Genomic DNA, 22,704 nt, shown 5'->3' with positions numbered 1-22,704 from the left:
CCTGAGCATCCGCTGGCACCGCGGGCCTGGGGCATCTCCCAGCAAGTCTCCCTGCGGACCCTTTCCTCTTCCTCACCTTCTCCGTGTGTGCCAGGATTCCTTGGGGGTAGCTCGGCTGTCCCGGCGCCCCTCCCTGCCTTTGGTCCTGGCAAGCTGGGAGCCCAGGGAGTGGGGGCGAGGGGCTGTGTCAGCAAAGACCCCCGGGGCTGTGCCGGGTGGGAGGGAGGCGAGGGGGTCTCCCACTGGGAATTATCCTTATCCTTATCTCCTTATCCGCCCCCGGAGCCCGCCGGGGCGCCTGATGGGCGGCTCTGCTCCACAGGCTGCTCCCGAAGGGGCAGTGATGGCCCCAGCCCCGCTCCTGGGGCCCGCGGGTCCCCGCTCCGCACCCCGCTCTGCTTCCCGGTGCCAAGGGGCCTCTCCTTCTCTCTCCAGCTCCCACCCTTTGCCCAGCTCTGCCAGCAGCGGCTCCCGCTGCCTTTCCCCGGCCCCTGGCAGCCGCCTTATCCTCGTTTGCCTTTTCCAGGACAGCGGACGCCTCTTCCTGCCCGTCCGACGCAGCTCTGAAACCTCCGGCAGCCGCTCCGGAGATGGGAGATGGGAGATGGAAGCGAATTAGGGACAGGGCGAAAGGAAATGTCGCTTCATGCGTTTTTGATGGCGTAAAAATGAAATATGTAGAGGCCGTGGGGCTCCGGCTGAGCAGCGCAGCCAAGGCCATGAATGTTTGATGGCCGCGGCTGCGGGAGCATCTCCGGGTGTGCGGAGAGCCGGGCCGGGGGGACAGAGCCCACCCCGGGGGGCTGCCGGGGCCGGGGGGCGGCTCCGAGCCCCTCAGGGCACTGCTGGCACTGGGTCCTCGTGGGCAGGAGCGGGACGTGTCCCTGCTGCCCACCCCAGCGTGTCCCCAGCCCTGCCCAGCCTGCGGGACAGCGGACGGGACCCGAGGGGTGCCTGGGGTGCTCAGCGCCTCCCCAGAGCCGCCCCAGCGTTGGCGACTGGATCGGGGCTGGTCCCCAGCGCTCGTGGGGCTCCTCTCGCTCCGCGCTCGGCAGCCCCGGGCCCGGGGCACCGCCGGGAGCACCGCGGGGATCGGTCCCCGGCAACGGGAACGTGCTGACGAGGATGCGCTCGTTGTCGTTATCATTATCGTTATCACTGTTGTTTTGATTGTCGTTATCAATATCGTTATCACTATTGTTATTATTGCCCTTATCAATATCGTTATCACTATTGTTTTGATTGTCGTTATCAATATCGTTATCACTATTGTTATTATTGCCCTTATCAATATCGTTATCACTATTGTTTTGATTGTCGTTATCAATATCGTTATCACTATGGTTATCATTGTGCCCCGGGCAGGGAGGGGGTTCAGCGGGCTTTTGGGCTGGGGTTTTGGGGGTCTCAGGAGACCCAAATCAGTGGGATTTGAGGGCAGTGTTTTCTCTGGCTTTGGGGTGTTTGGAGGTGCAGATTAAACTCCTGCTTTCAGGATGGTGAAGTATCCGAAATTGTACAGATACACCTGAACGACAGCAGACCAATAAAAAGATTGCTGCTCAATCTGTCGGTATTTATAGAGGGCAAAGTTCTCTGTTGGCATCAGTGCCACCTCTGACGAGTCCAAAGCCCCAATGAAACGCGGTGCTGGTGTTGTTGGGAACCTTTCTGGGGCTGGAGCTCTCCGGGGTTGTGTTTTATGGAAACATTGCACGGCTGACTGACTTCTCCATAAAATCATTTGTTCCATGCCCTGTGTTTTCCAGTTTCCTTTAATCCACTAACAGGTAAAGAGGAATATTTGGCAGTGTTTGATTCTACTCTAAACAAGTTTCCAACAACGAGAGAGGTGTTTTCATAACAGAAATGCCTGTTGAGAAATCCACGGCTGAGCAGTCGCGTGTCCTGTGCCTCCTGAGTGTTGTAATGCAGGAAAATGTCTTTGTCCAGTGTTGGCCTGTTGGGGAGAGTGTAAACAGGGTTTTATTTTTGTAGTATTTTGCCATTAGCATGGATGACAAACTTCTTGCTTGTTGCTGAGACAAAAATAGAGCATAAAATCTAAAATAGAACACCAAACCCTGTGAGGAAAGATTAGAATCCAGCACTTACCATCTGTGAACTCTGCTCTGCTGAGCTGGTCCTAAAGCTTCCCCTGGTTTCTTTTTTTTCTGTAATGGAAGTGAAATCTTTTGTTCTCCCCCTGCAGTGGGAGCCAGCAGTGGGGTCTGTGTCCAGTGACTTTCTTGGCTGTGTTCCCTTTGTGCCCTTCTGGGTCAGTTAAATGCAGCGTTCTCCACGTGGACATTTTTGGGAATGGTGGGAGCCACACAGGTGCTGTGTCCATAACAAACGACGTTGGGTATAGACTTGGAATGACTCTCTTTTTCCTTCCACGTGTTTAAAGTGCCCAAAGAATTAAGTCCTGGAGGAGAGAGAGGAGGAAAGGGGTAACAAAAACCCAGCCTCGTTCCTCAGCTGGTAGCCAGGCCATGGGCAGCAAAATGACTCTGCCATTTCCTCCTGAGGTGTGAACTCCCACCCCTTCCCTATTGTCCGTGTGGGTCTGGTTTTCAGGGGTGCAGGCAGAGACAGCTCAGGGCCTGAATCTTGTGCCAGTGAATCCAACTTCCCTCTCTTGCCTGAGCCTGGGCTCTGTGGGTCTGTAGGGAAAGGGGCTTGGAGGGAGCTTGGAGGGACCTTGGAGGGACCTTGGAGGGAGCTTGGAGGGATCTCGGCAGGAGCTTGGCAGGGGCTGGTCTCAGGCCCGGAGCCCCCAGGGTCTGTAGGGCTCAGCTGCCATTCCCAGCTCGGGGTCCCTCTGGAATCCTTGCAGAGTCCTGGCCCAGCTTTGGGATTCCGGAGGTGGCAGAGCCCACCCTGGAATGTGCCTGGAGCTGACACTCAGCTTTTCCTGCATTAGAAAAATCGGCGCCTGGAGTTTGATGAAGCTGAGCAGTGACACTTCCCTGGTTTGTGCTGCTTTTCCATATCTAATCCAGCCCTGATGTGACAGCCCACGTCGGCCAGGTCCTGTTCTTGCAGCAGCCCTTCCTTTCATTAACCTTCCTGCACCACTGATCACAGATTTATTGTCCCAGGGCCTGAGGCTGGGAGGGTTTCCCTGGAATTAATCTGGTTTACGTTTGGTCACCACTCAGTGAGTTTCACCTCCTTTGAAAGCTGCTCTGAAGCCGTTTCTGGGGCGCAGGGCTGTGGTTTAATGCTCTCAGGGTTGATCCCAAGTGACAACTGCGGGCAGGACGCTCCGTGGCTTGGGGACGGCATTCCTGCCCCTTCCGGCCCCTTCCGGCCTTAATTAAGATGCCGCTGGAATTTTCCAGGGAAAGGTTGTGCTGTTTGCGTGACTCCCCGTGAGCAGGGCCAGTCAAATTTCCTTTAATTGGGTTTTAATCACAATTTCAGCATCTTCTGCCCCCTTTTCTCCTTGGGAGAGATCTGTGCGGGTTGTGAGGGCCGTTAATGGGGCAGGATTCCCAGGGTTCCACTCCATTCCAAAGGCAGGGGTGGAAAAGCAGCCAGGAATGCTGACTTTCTGGATATCACTCACATTTGTGAGGAATCTTGCATAGAAACCAGGAGAGGTGTGGAAAGAAGACATCGCTATTTGATAGACGGATTAATCAGCTGGAAATGCTGATTGTGGTGTATATTTAGAGAGGTTGAATAGGAAGGTCAGACTTGTGAAATAAAATGTGGCCAGGAGCGCCAGGCAGGCTCTGCTTTGGTGTTCAGGGTGCTTAAGGGAGATGTTGTGATTTAAAACAAGTGGGTTTTAGTCACTTTCAGAAAAGACTCTTTTTTTTCTATTTTTCTTTCAGACGAGTGTGCTCCCTTGAGCTGGAATCCAGTGGCCGTGTCCCAGTGTCCGGGGAGAGGAGGAGCTGCAGAGCTCTCTGTGCGGGGATTTTCCGGCCGTGCTGCTCCATCCCACGGCCAGGAGATGTCCCCAGCTCCCCAGAATTCCTGCCGGAGCTCCGGCCCGAGCTCGGGGCTGTGCTTGGACACCCTTCAGCGTCAGCAGGGCCCTGACCCCTCCTGGCCCCGCTGTCCTTGTGCAGAGTGACCTCCTGCCCCGGGGCTTTGGCCACAGAGGGATGCCCAGCAGATGTGGGCACTGGGCAGCATCAGAGCATCTCCTGGAGAACAGCTCGATTGAAAACTCGATTAAAAACACCAAAACCACTGCAACATGCAAATTTGGGTCTTGGTGTAATTAAAAAACATCGAGAATTTAAGAGATTCTAGAGTCCTCTCAGTTCTTCTGTTTGGGGAAGTGCGTTGGGAAAGAGCAGGGAAAAGTTTTATAAATTCAGCAAATCTACCTCTTTAGACGTTTTTATACTATACATTGTATTTTATATTTTTTATGTGTTGTCTATAAAGCTGTATCATATATAATCTATTGTATATTATTATATATTCAAATAAATCGATATTTTTGTATATTTTAGCATTAGTGTTTGTTATATCAATATTACAATATTCCTGAAGGGGGAATATTGAAAATGCATTTTGGGAGGGTTTTTATATTTTCACTGTTTCAAGGCCTGTGTTGGTTGTTCTTTGAACAGAGACCGTGCACAGGAGGTGCTGTGAAGAATCCAGGAACTGACCCTGGTGGGAGGAGAAGCAGAAGGGACAGGGACAGTCACAAAAGTGGCTTTTGTGGCTTCGTACCCAAAAATGCTCTGTGCAGGTGCCGAGGGGCCTGGACCACCCTAATCCCTCTGTTGCAGCTGCTGATGTGGCCCCTGTGCCCTGTTCTGAGCTCACAGAGCTGCTCTGGGTTCAGCCAGGGGGAAGCCAGGACTGGCAGTGAGCAGGAGAGGAGCAATCCCCTGGGAAGCATCTGTGGGCTCCCCCAGCTGGCCCCTGAGCCCCACCCCTTTGCTTTGGGTGGTCCTGGGTCACGGGCCCTCTTTTGAGGGGGAAACGAAATCAGTTAAAAACCAATCAGCTGACTTTGGGAAATGGGAAAGCTCAGTCTGAGCAGAGCAGTGCTCAGCCATGCCTGAGGATGGGCCTGGGCTGCATTCCCAGCTGGGCTGTGGGAAAGGAGCCTGGGAGTGCTGGGACAGGGGGATGTGGCTGCCAGAGGCCCCGACAGAGCCCCCAGGGCAGCTGAGGGCACACGGCACAAGGGCCAGATCTGGGCAGAGGAGGAAGCAGAGAAGATGAATGAAGAAGAGAAGGGAATGAAAAAATTCCTGGTCCTGGACACAGTGGTCAGTCCCTGTGGTGCCAGGGAGTTCACAGGAGTTGTCACAGTGCTGGGAGTAGCCCCTGGCTCTGCCACAGTGCTTGGAGTAACTACAGGAGCTGTCACAATGGCTGGAGGAGCCACTGGAGCTCTCACAATGGCTGGAGGAGCCACTGGACCTGTCACAATGGTTGGAGGAGTCACAGGGCCTCTCTCTGGGAGTGAGAGTAGCCCCAGACCTTGTCCTGGTGGAGTGGAGTAGCCCCAGGGCTTGTTGCAGGTGTTGCAGTGCCCTCGGGCTGCCCAGGGGCCAGGGCAGGGCCAGCGGCTGGACGTGGCCGCAGCGATGGCACACGAGGACGTGCGCTATTACAGGGGGCAGTACAAGGAGAGACTCCTGCCCCTGCTCAGGTGAGGGGCTCCTCTGCCCTCATCTCTTGTTTCCCCATCCCTCCTTCCCCTGCCGTGGCAAACTCCCATCCCTTCTCTGTTCCTCCTGTGCCTCCCTTTCCCAGCCCCATCATTCCCTGGAGCCCCGCTGGCTGCGCTGGAGGGTCCCTGCAGGGGAGGGCTGGGGAGGCCACGCTGCCGGAGGGGTTCTGAACTGGGGTTGGGCTCCTGTCACCACACCTGGGACACAGTCCAGCTCCCAGAGCAATCCAGCATCCTGCCAGGAACGGGATCCAGAGTGTAACCTGAGGAAATCTGTGTCAGGGAATTCCGGGTGAGAGAGGAGGACTCCACAAACTCGTTTATCTGCCTCCTGAAGAAGATGAAAGAAGTGCGATTGATGGAGAAGGTTGTGGAAGAGAAAGAGGAGGTGAGGAAGGTGGGAGGGTGCTGGGACATGGCTGGGAGGGCTGGTGGGGCTTTGGAGGGTGGCAGGAGCAGGCAGGGAGTGGCTCTGGCTGTGGCAGCTGTGTCACCCTCGCCCTGGTGCTGCCAGGCCTTCATGGAGAGGATGGAGGCCCTTGCTGAGCAGTGGAGGCACCTGCACGCCAGGAGGGCCCAGCTGAAAGCCCACGTGGTGAGGTCTGGGAGCACTGTAAAGGTACGAGTGGCACACCTGGAACACCTGGCACGCCTGGCACGCCTGGCACTCCTCATACACCTGGCACACTTGGCACACTTCTCATACACCTGGCACTTCTCATACACCTGGCACTCCTCATACACCTGGCACACCTGGAACACCTGGCACACCTGGCACACCTGGAACACTGCCCCTGCTCAGCCACAGCACCAACTCCTCTCCCTTGGGAAGAACCTTGGGTCAGCACTCCCGGCCAAGCCTCCCCTGAGGCCAGAGCTGTGAGGAGCAGGGATTTGTACCCTGGGTAGGAGACAGCTTGTCCTGTGCCCTGTGACCTCCTGAGGACCCCAAATGTCCCCAGGGAAGGGTCTCAGCCTTGTCCCCACTGTGGACCCCCAGCAATGTTCCAGGGACAGGGACCAGGAGGTCTGAAGGGCACAGCCCCATCCCAGGTGCTGCCCCCAGGCCAAAGAGGCAGTGCAAGAGGGGTGGCCCTGGGCAACAGGGGGGGAAATGGTCCCAGGGTGCTGCAGTGCCAGGGGCTCCTCTCTGGAGGTGTCTCCTTCCAGTGCCCCTGAGTGACCCAGCTCCACCTTCCCTTGCCTTCCTTCCTCTCTGGCTGTGTGTGGTGGTGGGAAAACCTCACCAGGAGAACGAAAGGCTGCGGACCCAAGCTCTGAAGAAAGCCAGAGAAGAGAAAGAGCAGAACACAAAAAAGGAGAGTGAGCTCTTGGGGGCTAAGAGGGAACTGGAAGCCCTCACAAAACAGCACCAGAAACTCTCCAAAAAATTGGTGAAGTACTCCCTGTTCAAGCGGTACCTGGAGAATGTGGTGGAGAATTCACAGGTGAGCTTGGACGTGGCTCAGGGAGGGCCCTACCTGCGTGTTAAACTAGAGGAGAGGCCAGGGAAATCAACACTTGATCAGACCCAGAGACTTCGAGGGGATGGGAAGGGCTCCTTTGCAGCCAAGGTGAGCCACAGGGAGCAGGGTCAGGAGAGGAGAACCAGAACAGATGAAGGATTGAGAAAACTGAACAAAAACCATGGGAATGGGGGAAGCTTAGGGCTGAGGGGAACAGGGCCCCCTTGGTGTCACCTTTCCAGGTCACACTGATGGTTTGGGAGAGGTGAGAACTGCCCAGGAGTGGGACCCAGGCAGTGTCAGGAAAGCTGTGCCTTCCCCCCAGGGTGATGGGACACCTCTCCATGATCCCTGGCGCTCCTGCTGCCTCCCAGGGCCCGGGGACATGGAGTTGTTGTGCTTCATCCCAGCACTGCTCCCCTGGGGCAGAGCTGTGCCAGTGGCCCTGTGGCAGTGCCAGTTCCAGGCCTGGCACTGTGGATGTCATGGCCCAGGGAATGTGGCCATGCTCAGGGACCAGCAGGGACGATGGAAAAGGGAAGATCTGCCAGCTGGGGAGGCCTTGGCCCTGGCGAGGGCAGGGGATCCCAGTGAGAGGAGGGCAGGGGGGCACTGACGCCAGGGTCCTGTGCTGCAGTTTCGGGACATCGAGGACATCATTTCCTTCTACAAGGCGCTGGTGAGGACACGCAAGGATGTGGTGCAGTCCCAGTGGGGACACAGACAGCTGACGGAGCAGGCCACGGTGCTGCTGCAGCAGCTCAGGGCGGAAAGGGAAGCTGAGGCGCTGCAGGGCAGGAATGAGCTGGTGCAGCTCCAAGAATCTCTTGACCGTGCTCGGAGTGACATCCTGCAGTGGGTAAGGAGCTGTGGGGTGGGCAGGGGGCTCTCCCAGGCCTGGCTGGGGCAGGACCGGCTGCTGGCTCCTCCTGCTGCCGGGGGCTCGTGGCAGGGCCCAGCAGCAGAGTTTGTGGTGGGCGGAGATGCCTGATCCCATCCCTCCACGGGGCCGCAGGAGGAGGAGTGAGGGCCCAGGTGTGGGGCAGGTTTGTCATCAGAAGAGCTGGGAAGCAGCAGCTCTGGGAGGGCGACAGTGGCAGTGCTGCTGCAGGGGATCCATCCCTGCGGCAGGGAGGGGATGGGGACAGCAGGGAGGACGTGCCAGGGTGGCACTGCAGGGGCTGGCAAACAGCGGGGCTGGCAAACAGCGGGGCTGGTTCCTGGATCTGCTCCCACCACGTCAGGCTGAACGAGCTCCAGCCCAGCCCTGGGCACATCTGGCTTCTTCCCATCCTGGATGAGAGTGGAACTTGGGGTGTCCAAGCCGGGGTCCTGTGCTGAAGCAGCTTTTCTGGGACGTGTCTCGTGTCCCCCAGGAGGGTCGCTGGGCCGAGCTCCAGGACAGGGCTGCTCGGAAAGCCGTGGAGCTGAAGTCCCTCAGCATGGCCATCCACAGCCTCTTCCAGGCCGCCAGCACACAGCTCCAGCCAAAGGGCAAGGTGGCAGCTGGTGACAGCCACAGGCAGCTGGACATGGTAAAGGCAGAGCCCGCTCCCTGCCCAGGAAAAGCAGCAGGAATGGTTCTCCCTAAGAGAGGGGACAGCCCAACAGAGCCTCCCTTCTCCCCTGGGGTTCCTGGGCATGGGGAATGGTGGGGACACTAGGGAAATCTGTCCCTTCCCAGGAGGTGGGGCAGGGAGTGGGGCCTCGTGGGGGCGGAAGGGGTGGGAGCCGGGCAGGGACAGGGGGTGCAGGGACAGGGGGTGCAGGGACAAAGGGGTGCAGGGACAGGGGGTACAGGGACAGGGGTGCAGGGACAGGGGTGCAGGGACAAAGGGGTGCAGGGACAAAGGGGTGCAGGGACAGGGGGTGCAGGGACAAAGGGGTGCAGGGACAAAGGGGTGCAGGGACAGGGGGTACAGGGACAGGGGTGCAGGGACAAAGGGGTGCAGGGACAAAGGGGTGCAGGGACAGGGGGTGCAGGGACAGGGGGTGCAGGGACAAAGGGGTGCAGGGACAAAGGGGTGCAGGGACAGGGGGTGCAGGGACAGGGGGTGCAGGGACAAAGGGGTGCAGGGACAGGGGGTGCAGGGACAGGGGTGCAGGGATGTGGGGATGCAGATCCAGCCATGGCCAGGGTTTGGTTTCATTCCCCCACAGAGGCCCATTGTGGTGCTGCAGACCCAGCAAGGCCCTATTGTCCTGTCATTCAGCCTGGGGACATCTGCCCTCCAAGAGGGACAGGCTCCCCTCTGCCTCCTGTTCCCAGTCCTGCCCTGGCCCTGCCATCTCCCTTTCCCACCCTAGATCCAGCAGTTTATCCACGACCTCCATGACTTCACGGAGGACATGAAGAGCCGCAGCCAACCTCAGTGAGGCCCTGCCCCTGCCAGGGGAAGGAGAGGACAAGAGAACCCCGCAGATACTGCAGACTAAAAATATAGCAAATATTTTAAGGCATTCTTCATTTCCTGCAGACCTTCCCTGCTCTTCTGCGAGCCCAAATACTCAGCAGCAGAAGAGACAGAAAAGCAAGCAGGAGAGAGTGAGCCCTGCGTGGCCCTCAGGGGTCCCAGGGGCCTCACAGAGACACTGATGGTGCCACCAAGAGGTGCTGCCTGCTCTGGAGAAGTCAGCTCCTGACTCATCCCAGAGCACAGAGGATGCTGTGCCTTTGTGCCCTCACATCTCATCTCAGCTGTGACATTTCACACCCCTCCTGAGAGGTGACTCAGCTGTCCTCTCCCCGGCCACCCACGGCCACCCCATCACCCACTTGGATGCCTCTCAGTGGTGGCAGGTGGCAGGAGCTCATGGGACAGGAGCAGCTCTGCCCCTGCCCTGTGAGGGACGGCTGGGGACACGGCTGTCCCCAGGGGCTGGTGCAGGACACTGAGGGACCAAAAGTGCAGTGTGGGTCAGAACCAGAAATGGAAGGGTTGGGGACCTTGCTGCAGCAGCAGGTGCTGCTCTGGGCTTTCCAGGGAACTCCAAAGTCCAGCCTGACTCTTTAGGATCAGGTTTCTGTTCCTCTTTACCCGCCCCGCTGGGACGCAGCTGAGCCACCTCCTAAAAAGGTCTCAGGTGGGAACACAGCTACGGAGCTTCCAACAGACATTTATTGGTTTGGGTCGAGATCAATGCACATGAACCGGTGTCACGCCCATGGGCTGGGCACCTTTTCCAGCAGTTCCAGCAGTTCCATGTGCCCAGGGGAGCAGCCTGAGCCCTTCTCCAGGAGCAGCCACAGGGACACAGCTGGGACACACAGACATTCCCCACCAGGAGTCCTCAGGAACCGTCCCATGGGCACTCCCAGGGTGGGGCAAGGGTGAGGAGGAGATCATCAGCAGTGGCCGCAGCGTGTTCTGGGTGCTGGAGCAGGATGTTCTCCCAACAGCAGCTCCAGGTGCTTTTTATCCCTGGGTCTGGGTGTAGGATGCTCCAGTGCTGTGCCGTGGGCTCCCCGCTGCTGTCACAGCTCCCAGGCTGAGCCGGGGTGGGCCGTGGTGTCTGTGCTGCCATGGAGGACGTGGGGCCACCAGGACCTGTGCCAGCAGCCAGACCTGCCCAGCCAGCCTGGGAGCCTCGGTGGTGCTGCTGCGGGGAAATTGTGGACAATGATGGATGCTGGGTCTCTCGGAGGAGAGCAGGGAGTGGACTCTGGCTGCAGACCTGGGGAGCGAGGGCAGGAGGTGGGAAATCAGGAATTACAGCCATGGGATCGCCTTGTGCTCCTTTCTCCAGTGGCCATGGAGCCAGCCCTGCTTTACAGAGCACCCACTGCCCCTGGGGGAACTCCTGCTGCCACTGGCCCCAGTGAAATCTCCTCTGGGGTGAGATGAATCCTCCCACAGAGCCACAACCCCCTGGACCTCTGTCCCCATCACCCTCCCCTCACACAGAGCTTGTCCCACGTGGCGTCAGTCGGGTGCTGCAGCTCTGTTCCCGTCACCCTCTGGGGAAGGCCCACTCCAAGCTGTTTAGGCCTTGCTGGCCTTGTCTGCAGCCCCAAACCCCAATTTTGGCAGCAGTGCTGTGGGGCAGAGCCATCCACAGGGCGGGGAGGCAGCCGGAGCCAGGCACAGCCGCTCCAGTGGGGATCCCACCCCCATCTCTGTCAGGGCACTGCAGCTCCTCCTGGGATGAGCTGGGAAGCCCACTCCAGCACTGGCAAGCAGCACCTCTGTGGGTCTGCCATTCCCACAGAATTTGAGATGACTTCTGTCCTGACCCACTGGCAGGTGGATGGGAACTGCCTGGTTGGCTCAGCAGCCACAGGACTGTCCTGTGCCACTGACACAGCCCCCTGGGCAATCCCTGTTCCCAGAATCATGGCACATCCCTGTAGGGTTGCCCAGGAAGGCCCAGCTCCAAGGAAGCCCCTCCTGCCTGTCCCAGATTCCTGGGAATTGCCCCTACCACGGCGTGTCCTGTGCCAGGGGCTGGCAGTGCCCTACATGATGGAGCAGGTGAAGCCACAGCACTCCTTGAGCAGGGTCAGGCCTGTCTTGGTCACGTAGGGAGTGGAGGTTTGCTGTCCCCTCGACGTCATCTTCTTCTCTCGGACAGGAGCTGCGGGCAGAGGAATCGGGGTCTGCCCACAGCACAGGGCACAGCCCAGGGCTGGTGCTCAGAGCTCCTCTGGGGCTGCTGCTGACCCCCTCAGAGCCACAGCCCCTGCACCATGAGGACACTGCCGTGGCTGCTCTGGGGTGTCCCCAGGGCTGGGAATGCTTCCCATGGCCCTGGGGAGGTAACAGAGCACAGGGTGGCTCTCATCAGAGGATGTGGTGTCCATCCTGCACCCACCTGAGGTGTGAGGCAATATTAAAGGGTCAGAGGAAGTCTGTCAGCTCTAAAATAACCTATCCCATTCTCCTAGGCTGGGAAATGGATTCCTAACACCTCTTCCAATTCCAGATGTTCCCACAATGTGATCTTAAGAACCAGCATCCCCTAGTTCCACTTCCCCACCCTCCTCCAGGTAAGCCAGTCCCAGGCAGTCAAATCTTGGAGACAGAGTGCTTGGGAAAGGGGAGAAATGCCAGGGAGGTTCAGTGCCAGGAATGAACCCTGTCAGCACCTACCTGCTCTCTGGAGGTAGCTTTTGGAGAGCTTGCTCTGCAGGAACTCGGCCATTTCCTTGTCTTCTTCCCTTTCCCTGTGACAAAGAACTCGGTTTCTGCTCAGGAAAGGAGCAATGAGGCCCCCGGGAGCTCTGGCAAGGCAGGACACGGCTCAGGGGGTGGATTGCACTGTCCCCAGCGCAAGGAACGAGTGACAGCAGCTACCTGAGCCTCTCAAACTCCACGTCATCCACTAGGAAATCCCGCGTTTCCACCAGCTTGTGGATCTGCTGCACCAGCTCCTCTTCCCTCTGCTTCTCCTCGTTGGACTTCTGGTTCTCTGCAGCACAGGGAGCACAGTTCACCCCCACAGGGGCCAGCCCCTCCTGCCAGGCCAGCCCTGCTCTGTTCTGCCCAGCTCTGAGACTGGGGGCAAAGCCAACCCAAAGGAAGCAGCTGGATCCAGGCTCTGGCTGCTCAGTGAGCAGCAAGTGAAGGCTGGGAGGGCTCTCCCATCACTAAGAATGCCTGTCCTGTGTGAATTGGTATGGAATGGGATACAGTGGGATACACAGAGACGACAGCCAGGAGTGGGAAACATCAATGGGGAACCACCCGAGGTGGGAACTCTGGCTGTTTGTACTGCTTAACGCCACGTCTGAATTCTCCAGCCAGCTCCAAAACCAGCCCAGCCCAGACTGGATCAACCACGAGTCTTCCTTCAGCTAAATAAAAACACAGCAAAATTTGCAGGATGGAGCCAGCCAGGTCTCAGCAGCTCCCAAACCAAGGATTGATTTGTAGTTGGGAGATTGATCCAGGTGCTGCCTCAGACCCATCCTGTTGTAAAACGTCCCCAGCAAGTGAAGGGTTTTCTTGTGGTGTCGTGCAGAGAATGAATTCCCTGGCACGGGGAGCTGCTCTGGCCTGGGCTGGGCTCTCCCACCCCCTGAATTAAGGCAGAGTCACCTGGGCACTGTCTCTGAGCAGCCCCCACCTGCCTGCGGGGGACACGAGCACTTCAAGTGGCATTTGGCTGCCACACGTCAGGCTGTGCCCAAGCCCCGGCTATTTGGGGTTAATTAACAACGGCCACTTGCAGTTAATTAACAACCTGCAGTCATGAGGAAGAACCTGTCAGAGTTAAGGTCCCACGGGACAAACGCAGTCCCTCTCTCTCCCCTGGCTGATGTCAGAGCCCATCATGACCACGGTGATGATCTGAATCATTAAAGGCACCTTGACTGGGGACATTTCAAGCCCCAGCCCTGGCTGGGCTCTGAGTAAGCACTGACGTGTTCCAGTCTTTATCCAAACCCAAGGCTGCCGTGGCTGTCTCACAAGAACAGGGATGTGCAGGATTTTTCCAGATCAGACTGGTCTGAGTCAACTTACAAAGGAGACAAAGAGAGCAGAATTTCTGCTCTCAGCTGAGTCTGGGAGTGCTGAAAAGGCAAGAAATGAAAGCCCAAAGCAGGAAGGAAAGCCAGGCTCGTTTCTCCAGTAACAGAGAAGACCAGTTTATCTCTGCTCTGAGGCATGGTTTAGGGAAAGTCCTGGTTTATGGACTGGAAGGTGTTGGCATTAAAAGCCCCCACGAGGCAGCAGGATGGGGCTCTCCGAAGCTCCCCAAAGCCTTACCGGGCAGGGACAGGAGTTTCTGGAGTTCTGTTTTCAGCCAGCTGATTTCCTTACAAAGCTGGATGTCATCCATCCTGTGGAGACACAAACGGAACCTCTGAGGGGGAAAACTGGGAGAGCAGAGGTTCCAAACCCCCGGAGCAACACCCAGCCAGTGCCTGTGGTGGGGATCCCAGATTTCCCTTTGTTTTCCATGCGCAAGACAACGGAGAAGCCAAACAAGAGCTGTGAGCTTCGACGGCACCGGAGAGCATCGGGTACTGTTGCTATGGAAAGCCTTTAAGAAGTATACTTTTGATGATTTCCAAAAATCCTTTTCAACAACGAGTTCAGGGAGAACTGTGCCTCCGAGGGGCTCCAAATGCGAGCCTCTGAAGCAGCTCCCAGCTTCCACTCACGCTGGGTTTACCCAGGGATTCCCAGGCTGTGGGGTCCCTCAGTGCAGGGACCAGTGGGGACCCAGTCAAGTCCCAAAGGCAGCACAGGAAGTGCCACAGCCCAGAAAGTGTCACCTTTGCCAAAATCCCCGTTGGTGCTGGGCTGGCAGGGTGGGATCTGAGGACTGGGCTGACTACGGCCCTTTAGTGATATTGAAAAGCCTAATCAACCCAGACTCTGGATGTTGGTCAGGTCTTCTCCTCCAAACACATAAAATCTCCCAATAGACCAATGGAAAATGTCCTTTATCCCCCCAAGTGCTGGTGGGCACCACTGCAACCTGGGGGCTGTTTTATTGCCTTAGATCTGAAAACCCTGGAGAATTTTATTCCAAAACTTCTTTGATTATTGAGATGGACCCTGGAGAAAATCCTCCCCTCCTCACCAGGCTGCAAAGGCTGTGCTGGGAGTGGAGAGTGGGATGCAGGGAGGCGATGCAGGGATGGGATGCTCCATCCCAGCTAATCCAGCACTCCCGGGATGCGCTGGGGACAGGGAACTGCAGCAGAGCCAGGCTGTGGGAAAACATTCCAGGCACTGGTGCCAGGCCAATTCCAGCATGTCTTGGTGGCCCCAGGGCATGGAGGAGGAAAAGGGGAGGTGGGAGGATGAGCAATACTTCAAACCCGGGAGAGCAGACTGTGGTTGTGTGGCTGCTCAGCAGCTGCAGATCCTGGTGCTGGGACAAAGCCGGATCTTCCTGCTGGGGCAAATCTCCAGAGAGCAGCCCCAAAGCACCAAACCCCAGGTCCCTTCCCAAGCCCAGCCCAAGAGCCTCACACTGAGGAAGAGCATGGACCGGCTGGGAACACCTGGAGCCGGTGGGATGTGGGCACACTTGAGGGGTCAAACCTGTGTGATGAACTCTGCTTGCACAGAATTCAGCTGGCTCAGAGCTCCCCAGCCACAGTGGCGGCTTCGTAAGAGGGACCCATTCAGGAGAGCAAGGCCAGAGCGTGCGAGAGGCTGCACTTCCAGCTGGGAAACAAGGTGGGAAGCAGCCGCAGCCCTGCTCATCCCTGGGGCTGGGCTGTGCTTGGCTGGGCAGGAGGAGGTGCTGGGGTGTCCCTGGGAGGGAGCAGAGCAGGAGGGGGCACAGGGACTCACATGTAGCGCAGCTCCGACTCCCTGCGCACCAGGATCTCCCGGATCCGCTCGATCCTGAAGAGCTCTCCCTCGATGTCATCGATGGTGGTGGTGGAGTCGGCCATGGACACAACCTCATCCTCTGGAAAAGGAATGGGAGCCACCTTAGGCAGCAGGAGACCAGCAGGGACCTCAGGGCAGCCTTGGGCCCAGCAGCACTTCCCCTGCTCCCGGCCCCTGTGCCGGGCTCTGTGCTGGGACAAAACCCTGCATCCCCAGGGGTCTCCCCCTCTCCCAACAGCAGGAGGCCAAGGGAGCTGGAAACTGCAGGAGGGAAGAGTGGGAATGTCCCTTTCTTTTTCCAGAGCTAGGTCCAGCACAGAGAGCTGAGCCTGCCCAGCAGCCTCCTTCTGCATGGCCAGGAGCAAATCCTGGGCACACAAAGCTCAGAGCTGAGGGGTCACGGGGATGAAATTCCCTCTGCTGCTCCCCCTCCCTCACACGCTGGATGAACACCGCCCATCCTTCCCAGCTCTCTGGGGAGAAGCCCCCCTGAGACCCAGCAGGGCAGCTCAGCTCAGCTCCCGCACCCTCTGCAGTGCTGAGGATCACATCCATCCCCACCCGGGGAAACTGAGGCAGGGAAAGGGGGGTCACCTGCTCAGGGCAAGGGGCAGGGGCTTCCCAGCAAAATGTGGGATAAAGGGGCTGTAATTTGTATTTTGGAGGGACGGACAGGATGAAAGCCCGTCCACCCCTGTCCGTGGCTCTGACCAGCAGCTCTTCCTCGCCCTCCGTGACTCACACACACAGATCCCACTCCTTTGCCCCAGACCGTCCCGCGGATTTACTCGTGGGTGCTGTGTGGATCCCACAGTGGCTCCCAGCCAGTTTTATGGGAAGAGCTGAGGATTTGCTCCAAGCCAGCTCCCAGCCCAGTCTGGCTCTCTGCCACGACACTGAGCCTGTGACCAGTGCCAGGCAGCAGCACCTTCATCACATCCTGGCTAATCCCGGGATGTGCTGGGGACAGGGGGCTGCAGCAGAGCCAGGCTGTGGGAAAACATTCCAAACCCTTCCAAATACCACATCAGGGCAAAGTCTGCTTCCTTTGAGCCTTCACAGGGCACCTCTCTCCTCTGAGGTTTTGCCTTCCTGCAGCCCTGGGACTTTCCCCATGCAGGGAGAGGGGAAAGCACAGCCCTGTTACGGCTCCAGGAGCAGGATTTTCCAGGCAGGGATGATGGGAGATGTCAGGATATGGGGTCTGGGCATTCAAATGGGATCCAGGCCAGTGCTGAGGGTTACAGGCAGGAAGAGACAAACTCTAAGGCCCAAGACTGAACACTCTGCACTCCCTGTCCTCTCCCCATCACAGAACACTGCCCGGGAAATCATTCCCAGAGTGGGACATATTTCCAAGACTTCCAGCAGGGAAGCTTTATTGTGGAAATCTGATAGTTTGGATTCCTGTGAGTGGCTTGGAGAAGAAATTTCTGCTGTTTCTGGCTGAGAAGCTCATGAGGATTTCTCGGAGATTGTCTCCCTCTCCCCCAGGCACGAAGGCTCAGCTGATGCCAGGGTGTGACTCCTCACTCATTCCCGGCTCAGAGCCCTCGGGATACTGCCAGGAGCCAGTGCTTGATCAGGACAGACAAATCCCTGGGCTGGGCAGGGTGTGAGGCTGGATGAGCCCTCCAGCAGCTCCTGCCCCGGGCTCTGCACAGCCCCCTCCCTCTGCCTCGTTTCCTGACGGGGTTGCCAAGGGACCGGCCTGTGGCTGCTACAGCATCAGCATGCGGTTGCTAAGGGACCAGAGTGCGGTTGCTAGGGGACCGGGATGCTGAGGTCCCTCATCCTGAGCATCCTGGGGCTCTGCCACCCCGAAGCTCCTCTGGCCTGGGATATTTGGCTGCAGCTGCACCCAGCTGAGCAGCTGGGGATGGCCCAGGGACCCGTGGCAGATGCTGGCAGATGTGCAGGTGCCAGCACAGCTGGAGGCGCAGGTGGCACAGCTGGATGTGCCTGTGGGCAGCCGCTCCCTGGGGCTGTACCTCAGCTCAGCTCCAGAGCTGTCATGAAAAGCTGCATTGCTGTGTCCCCTCTGTGCCCAGGCAGAGGTGACAAGGCTGGTGGCTGCCCAGGTGTGCCAATGAACACGGAGACAGATAAACCCGGAGCTTCCTGCAGCCTCCATCCAAGGGCACACCGACCAGCCCCGGGAGCACAGGGGCGGGGCTGGGCAGGGGGACCGTCACTCCTGGCCTGCCCGGGTGGGGAATAACCCAGAATGTCACCTATCCCTGCTGGCAGAGTCATCTGGCTGAGGTTCCCAGCCAGGTATTTCCCGGGAGGAGCGCCAGGGTTTGGAACAGCTGTCAGCATCCCTTCTTCTCCCTCTCATCCCAGAATGTCGTCAGCACATCCATTCCAGGTGGGAGAGGTGAATCCTCGCCTGTGCAGGCAGAGGGATGAGGTGGCAGTGCTGGGAGGGGAGGCGGTGGAAGAGCTGAGTTGCTTTCCCCCACCTGCAGCAGGAGGCTGGGCTGTAATTCCAGCCTGAGGCTCAGCTCTGGGATGGTTCCCATCAGGTGTGGCTGGCACCACCCTGCCCTCACACATACCTTGAAGTCACCTTCCTGGACACTGCCCAGGTCAGGAGTGTGCTGGGACGTGGGGACAGTGAGAAGGTTGCAGCACAGCCCAGCCAGGGCCTCAGGGCTCAGCTGGAGGGTGCCAGCCCTTGGCTGTGCCTTCAGGTGCTGTGGTCAGGTCCTGACACTCTGCATCCCTCAGGAATCCCAGGGAACTGCTCCCCTAAGCAGCCAGTGCTGGACAAGAAGTTCTGGCAGGACCTTCGTGTCCCTGGAGCTGCTGAATTCAGGGCAGAAGCAGAGGGAGGGCAGTGCCAGGAGAAAACTCCTGGAAAATGAAGCCCATGAACCCTGGGAGGGAGCACCTGGAGAAGGAGACACCCTAGGCAGGGTGTTCATTAAAGCTGTGATCAAGCTCACAATCCAAATCTCCCTTTGGGGACAGACAGGGATGGCCCCAGGTGTGGCCACACTGTCCAGGGGTCCCTTTGCTCCCACAGCGCTCCCACAGCAGCACAGCCACACACAGAAACCTACAGACACAGAAACCCCCACACAGAAACCCCCAGTGCCCGAGCCAAAGGGATCCCACCCGGCACCACTTCAACGTGGCCAACCAAGGAGGGGGAGAAAGCTTTGACTGAAATTTGGAGATGCTCTGATAACACCCAGCCCAGGGTGTGTGTTACACACGAGGAGTGTAATGGCCAGAGACTTCCACTCCAGAAGGTTTGGGGAAAACATTTGGACAGTCAGCAGCGAGCCTGGGATGAGTCACGGCAGCCAACAGTGCAGGGTGAGTTTCAAGCAATTTTCTTCATGATTAAAGTTGGGAAATCGATTGACAGCCCCCTGTGGAGGGGTCAGAGCTCTTTATGGGGGCACCATCCCAAATGGCCTCTAACTCAGCCGTGTGCTTTCCTGTGCTCCAGAGAGCAGCAGGGACAGGGCACATTCAGCCTGAACAGCAGCAGGACAAGAGGCTCCAGGAGCTCAGGGCTCCACAGGCTTGGCCTGAGCTGTCCTGGCTGGGAGCAAGCAGCAGAGCAGCATCCAAACAGCAGGCAGGGCTTGTTGCAGTGTCCTCACCCATCCCAAGGTTCTCACCCATCCCAAGGTCCCCAGGAGCTGGGAGTTCACACAACTGCACCGAATCAACAAAATCGCAGCCACTACAGTCCTGCTTACAGACACCCACGGGGGATGTCCAGGCCATACCCAGCACCCTGAGTCCAGCCCCTGCGCCACCCCGATGTCACCCGGCTGCTGGAGCAGAGGACCCGGGTGATGAAGGTGCTCAGACCCCCACGGGGGTTGTAGGGGAGAATACACCCTGCCCTAACGGATCAAAACTTCCCACAGCTCACTCAGGAGCTGAGCAGCTTCGTGGGCACCACACACCCCCCAGGCAGCACCCAGCAGGGTGCTGGAGTTGGCTCCATCCCTCCTCCCCTGCCTCTCCAGCTGCCTGTCGCTGCCCCACTGTGCGCAAGGGGCGAAGGGGGAGCAGAGAGGGACGGGAAGGGGAGAGGTCGGAGGGGCAGCAGAGCAGAGGGATCGCAGGCGCCTCCCCTCCGCACAGCCCAGCACTGCGACCCTTCCTCCCAGCCCAAGGTCGAGGGCTCTGCTCAAGGCAATTCCCCTGCTTGGCATCCCCCGCTCCTCTCACCCCGGGTCCTGCTGGAGGAACTGGTCAGAGAGGGGCGAAGGCGGTGACGGACAGGGCGAGCCCTCCAGGCCCCCGTCACAGCCGTGCCCACGGCCGGGCATGGCAGCGCAGCGGCGCCGTGTCCAGCTGGGCAGCAGCGGCCAGATGTGACCCTGCTCCCCCGGTGTGTCCCTCCAGACATCCCCCCCTCCTCCCGCCCAGCCCCTTCTCCGCGTCCTTTTTCTCCCTCAGCCACTCCATCCATCCATCCATCCATCCATCCATCCATCCACCCATCCCCGGGGGAAGTTGGGTTCGGGCGGTGCCGGTCCCGTCCCGGTCCCGCCGCGCTCACCTGGCCCCGCGCCGGCCGGCGGCCACCGGGTGGATTCCATGGATCCGTACCGGGGAGAAGCGCGGCTGCCCTCCATCCGCAGCCCAGCGCGCTGTGCTCCGCCGGGGCGGGGGCTCCCGCCGCTCCCTCCGCGCTGCTCCCGCCGCTCCGCCGGGGCGGGGGCTCGCACTGATCCCACCGCTCCGACCCCACGGCTCCGCCGGGGCGGGGGCTCCCGCCGCTCCCTTTCCTCCTCTCCCACTACTCCCGTCGCTCCCACCGCTCCGATCCCGCCGCTCCGCCTGGGCGGGGGCTCGCACTGTTCCCACCGCTCCGCTGCCTCCGATCCCACCGCTCCCTGCGCTCCGAGTCCTCCGCCTGCAGGCCCCGGCCCCCGCAGTTTCCCCCGGGGCATTCCCCGGACCCTTTCTGGCCGTTTCACGCCCCCAAATCTCAGCAGCGGCACCGACAGCGAGGCCCGGGCACTGAAGGCACCCAGGCTCTGCGGGACACGGGGATGGGACACGGGGATGGGACACGGGGATGGGACACGGGGTGAGGCAGAGCACCCAAGAGCCCCCCCCAAAACTGCTGCAAGGTGCGGAGCCAGGGCAGCTGCGTTTTCCAGTAGAAGCAACTTTTCTCCATGGAAAAACCCAACAGCGAGAGTTTGACAATGCTCCAAGGGCTGAAATCCAGCATGGTGGTGGCACCCACCTCAGCAGGACCCGGACGGTTTCTCCTCTCTCTGGCCAGCACAGCACTGACCCCTGCCACTGTCCTGAAGGCTGGGCCCAGCAAAGCGACAAGGGAAGGTGGGGATGGGCAAACCCTGCTGCTCACAGGGCTTTGTGCTCCCAGAGCACCTGGCTGGGGATTCCCAGCTGTGGAAGGACACACCTCAACACCCCCTGCCCCAAAGCACACGGAGGGGTCCTCTGCTGGGACACTGCTCTGCTAGGAGGTGCCTGTAGGTGACACTGATGTCCCCACGCACAGGTCCAGGGGCTCAGGGACACCCAGCCTGGCAACGTGGCTCAGGGACATTTTGGGAAGTGCCACTGGGCTGGAGAGCAGGGACACAGCAACACAAGGGAGGGGTCTGGGGGTCAGCGCCTGCCCAGAACCAGCCCGTGGGCTCTGCTCGCAGCAGCCTCACCTCCAGCCAGTGAAACACAAACCTGAGCAAGATCTGGGAATTCCCATCTCCAGCAGCCAAAGAGGAGCTCTCGACTTTTGGTCCAGTCAAGTGATTTAAAGCAGAACACAGGCCAGAGGGATGGTGTTCCATTCTTTGAGGAGAACTGTGCAATATAAACACAATGAGGAGGCAAAAATTAAGAGTCTCTGTGTAAAAACGGGGGAAAGACAGGACATAGGAGCTGCTGCTCTGGGCTGGCAGTGCAGCAGCAGCACCTTGCTCCAGAACTCCTCTGAAAATGCTCCCAGGAGCAGCAGCACAAAGCCACGAGGCCGTGGGCTGTGAGCTGGAACGGTGATCCGTGACAAACAGGGAGCTCCAATATTCCAGTGAATTGCTCAGGAGTGCCCTGGGTTTGTAAGGAACTGCTGGGCTCCCAGCTGAGGGCCGCCCCGGATTGGTTTGGGCGTTTGGATGTGGGAGGAAGGAGAGCCATGAAGTGGCTGTTTCTCAGCTCATTAATGATGGACACCCACCAGCCCTGGAACCAGCGGGGCTGCAGTGACTCACCTTGTTTTGGTCACTCCACAGTGCAGAGAAAATGAACCTGTAAATATTTTAATTAGTTCTTCAGGCAAATACTCTCCAGGATGACTTTCACTGTGAGCAGCCAGATCTGCTGGGGGCTGAACTTGAGTTTAATGCATTTTATAGGCTCACTTAATCCCTAGTAAAAGCACGGGAGTAAATCAGACAGTCCAGAGGCACCCACGGGGTCAGGACACAATTCACACACCATTGGATCTGCTGGATTGGATGGAATCGTCCTGGGCAAATCCACTGTGCACAGGGAAGTGCAAATCAGGGACGGGAGCAGCGTGTGCCCTACACCTGACAGGACCCTGGGCTTCTTCCCTCACCCAGGTCCTGGAATCCTGGGGCTGAGGAGTTTCAATGGGATCTTTCCCTGCTCCTTCTTAGGGAGATGTGCTCGTGCTGTTGGCAGGCAGGATTTAAGGGAATGCCCAAAACGGGGTGTCAGTGTAATAACCTTGCACAATAAGGTGATTTTTTAAAGATCTATAATCCATTAAACACATTTGGTGCTGATTCGGGGGAGTTGCCCCTCCACAGCTCCAGGATGGACAGGCACCTGTCATTCCAAGGCTTCTCTCTGCCAAACTGGAATCCAGCAGCTGCCGTTGTGCTGAGGCAGATGAAAAGGGCACAGCTCACGCAGGTAATAGGCTTCTAACGAGGGCAGAGCTGGCAGCTGAAGCTGCAGCTGCATTTCAAACCATTCCAGCTCTTTCTGTGCCTCTCACAAAGGCTCTGGATGTGCTGCGTGTGGGGATGAGCCTGACTGCAGGCAGATCCCCCACTAACCAGCTTTGTTCCTCAGGTATTACATGATAATAAGGCCGGGAGAGATTCTTGACACTAAAATTGCTCTCCGCTCGTGTTTGAATTCCTGGGAGAAGGTAACATCTTAATAAAAAGTTCCAGCTATTCTTGGCACGGGGACAATTCTATCTATAGAGCCGTTGCAGCGGAGCGCTCTGCTGGCACAGAGCATCGGTGCCAGGAAGAGAGGGAGCTAATTACCCTGAAAGCATCTGATGTACAGA

The 22,704-nt window shown here is 58.4% G+C and overlaps 2 protein-coding genes across 2 annotated transcripts; one reads left to right on the top strand and one right to left on the bottom strand.

Moving 5' to 3' along the window:
- Positions 1-5,573: 5,573 nt before the first annotated feature.
- On the top strand, positions 5,574-9,501 carry CCDC42 (coiled-coil domain containing 42). Its single transcript, XM_048324163.1, has 7 exons — positions 5,574-5,638; positions 5,942-6,047; positions 6,174-6,278; positions 6,910-7,107; positions 7,763-7,984; positions 8,502-8,660; positions 9,433-9,501. Exons 1-7 carry the CDS (start codon positions 5,574-5,576, stop codon positions 9,499-9,501), a joined length of 924 nt encoding a protein of 307 aa, XP_048180120.1.
- A 725-nt stretch (positions 9,502-10,226) lies between these two features.
- LOC125335993 (bMERB domain-containing protein 1-like) lies at positions 10,227-20,365 on the bottom strand. Its single transcript, XM_048324064.1, has 7 exons — positions 19,957-20,365; positions 15,381-15,501; positions 13,836-13,909; positions 12,420-12,534; positions 12,216-12,289; positions 11,548-11,700; positions 10,227-10,800 (listed from the first exon to the last, which is right to left on the bottom strand). The coding sequence occupies exons 1-6, from the start codon at positions 20,348-20,350 to the stop codon at positions 11,582-11,584; spliced, it is 897 nt and encodes a 298-aa protein (XP_048180021.1). The 5' UTR covers positions 20,351-20,365; the 3' UTR covers positions 10,227-10,800; positions 11,548-11,581.
- Positions 20,366-22,704: the final 2,339 nt, after the last annotated feature.

This window comes from Corvus hawaiiensis, chromosome 19 (assembly GCF_020740725.1).
Source record: "Corvus hawaiiensis isolate bCorHaw1 chromosome 19, bCorHaw1.pri.cur, whole genome shotgun sequence".
Classification (NCBI taxonomy): Eukaryota; Metazoa; Chordata; class Aves; order Passeriformes; family Corvidae; genus Corvus; species Corvus hawaiiensis.
Note: the sequence above shows the minus strand (reverse complement) of the source record. Positions and strands in the feature narration are given on the sequence as shown.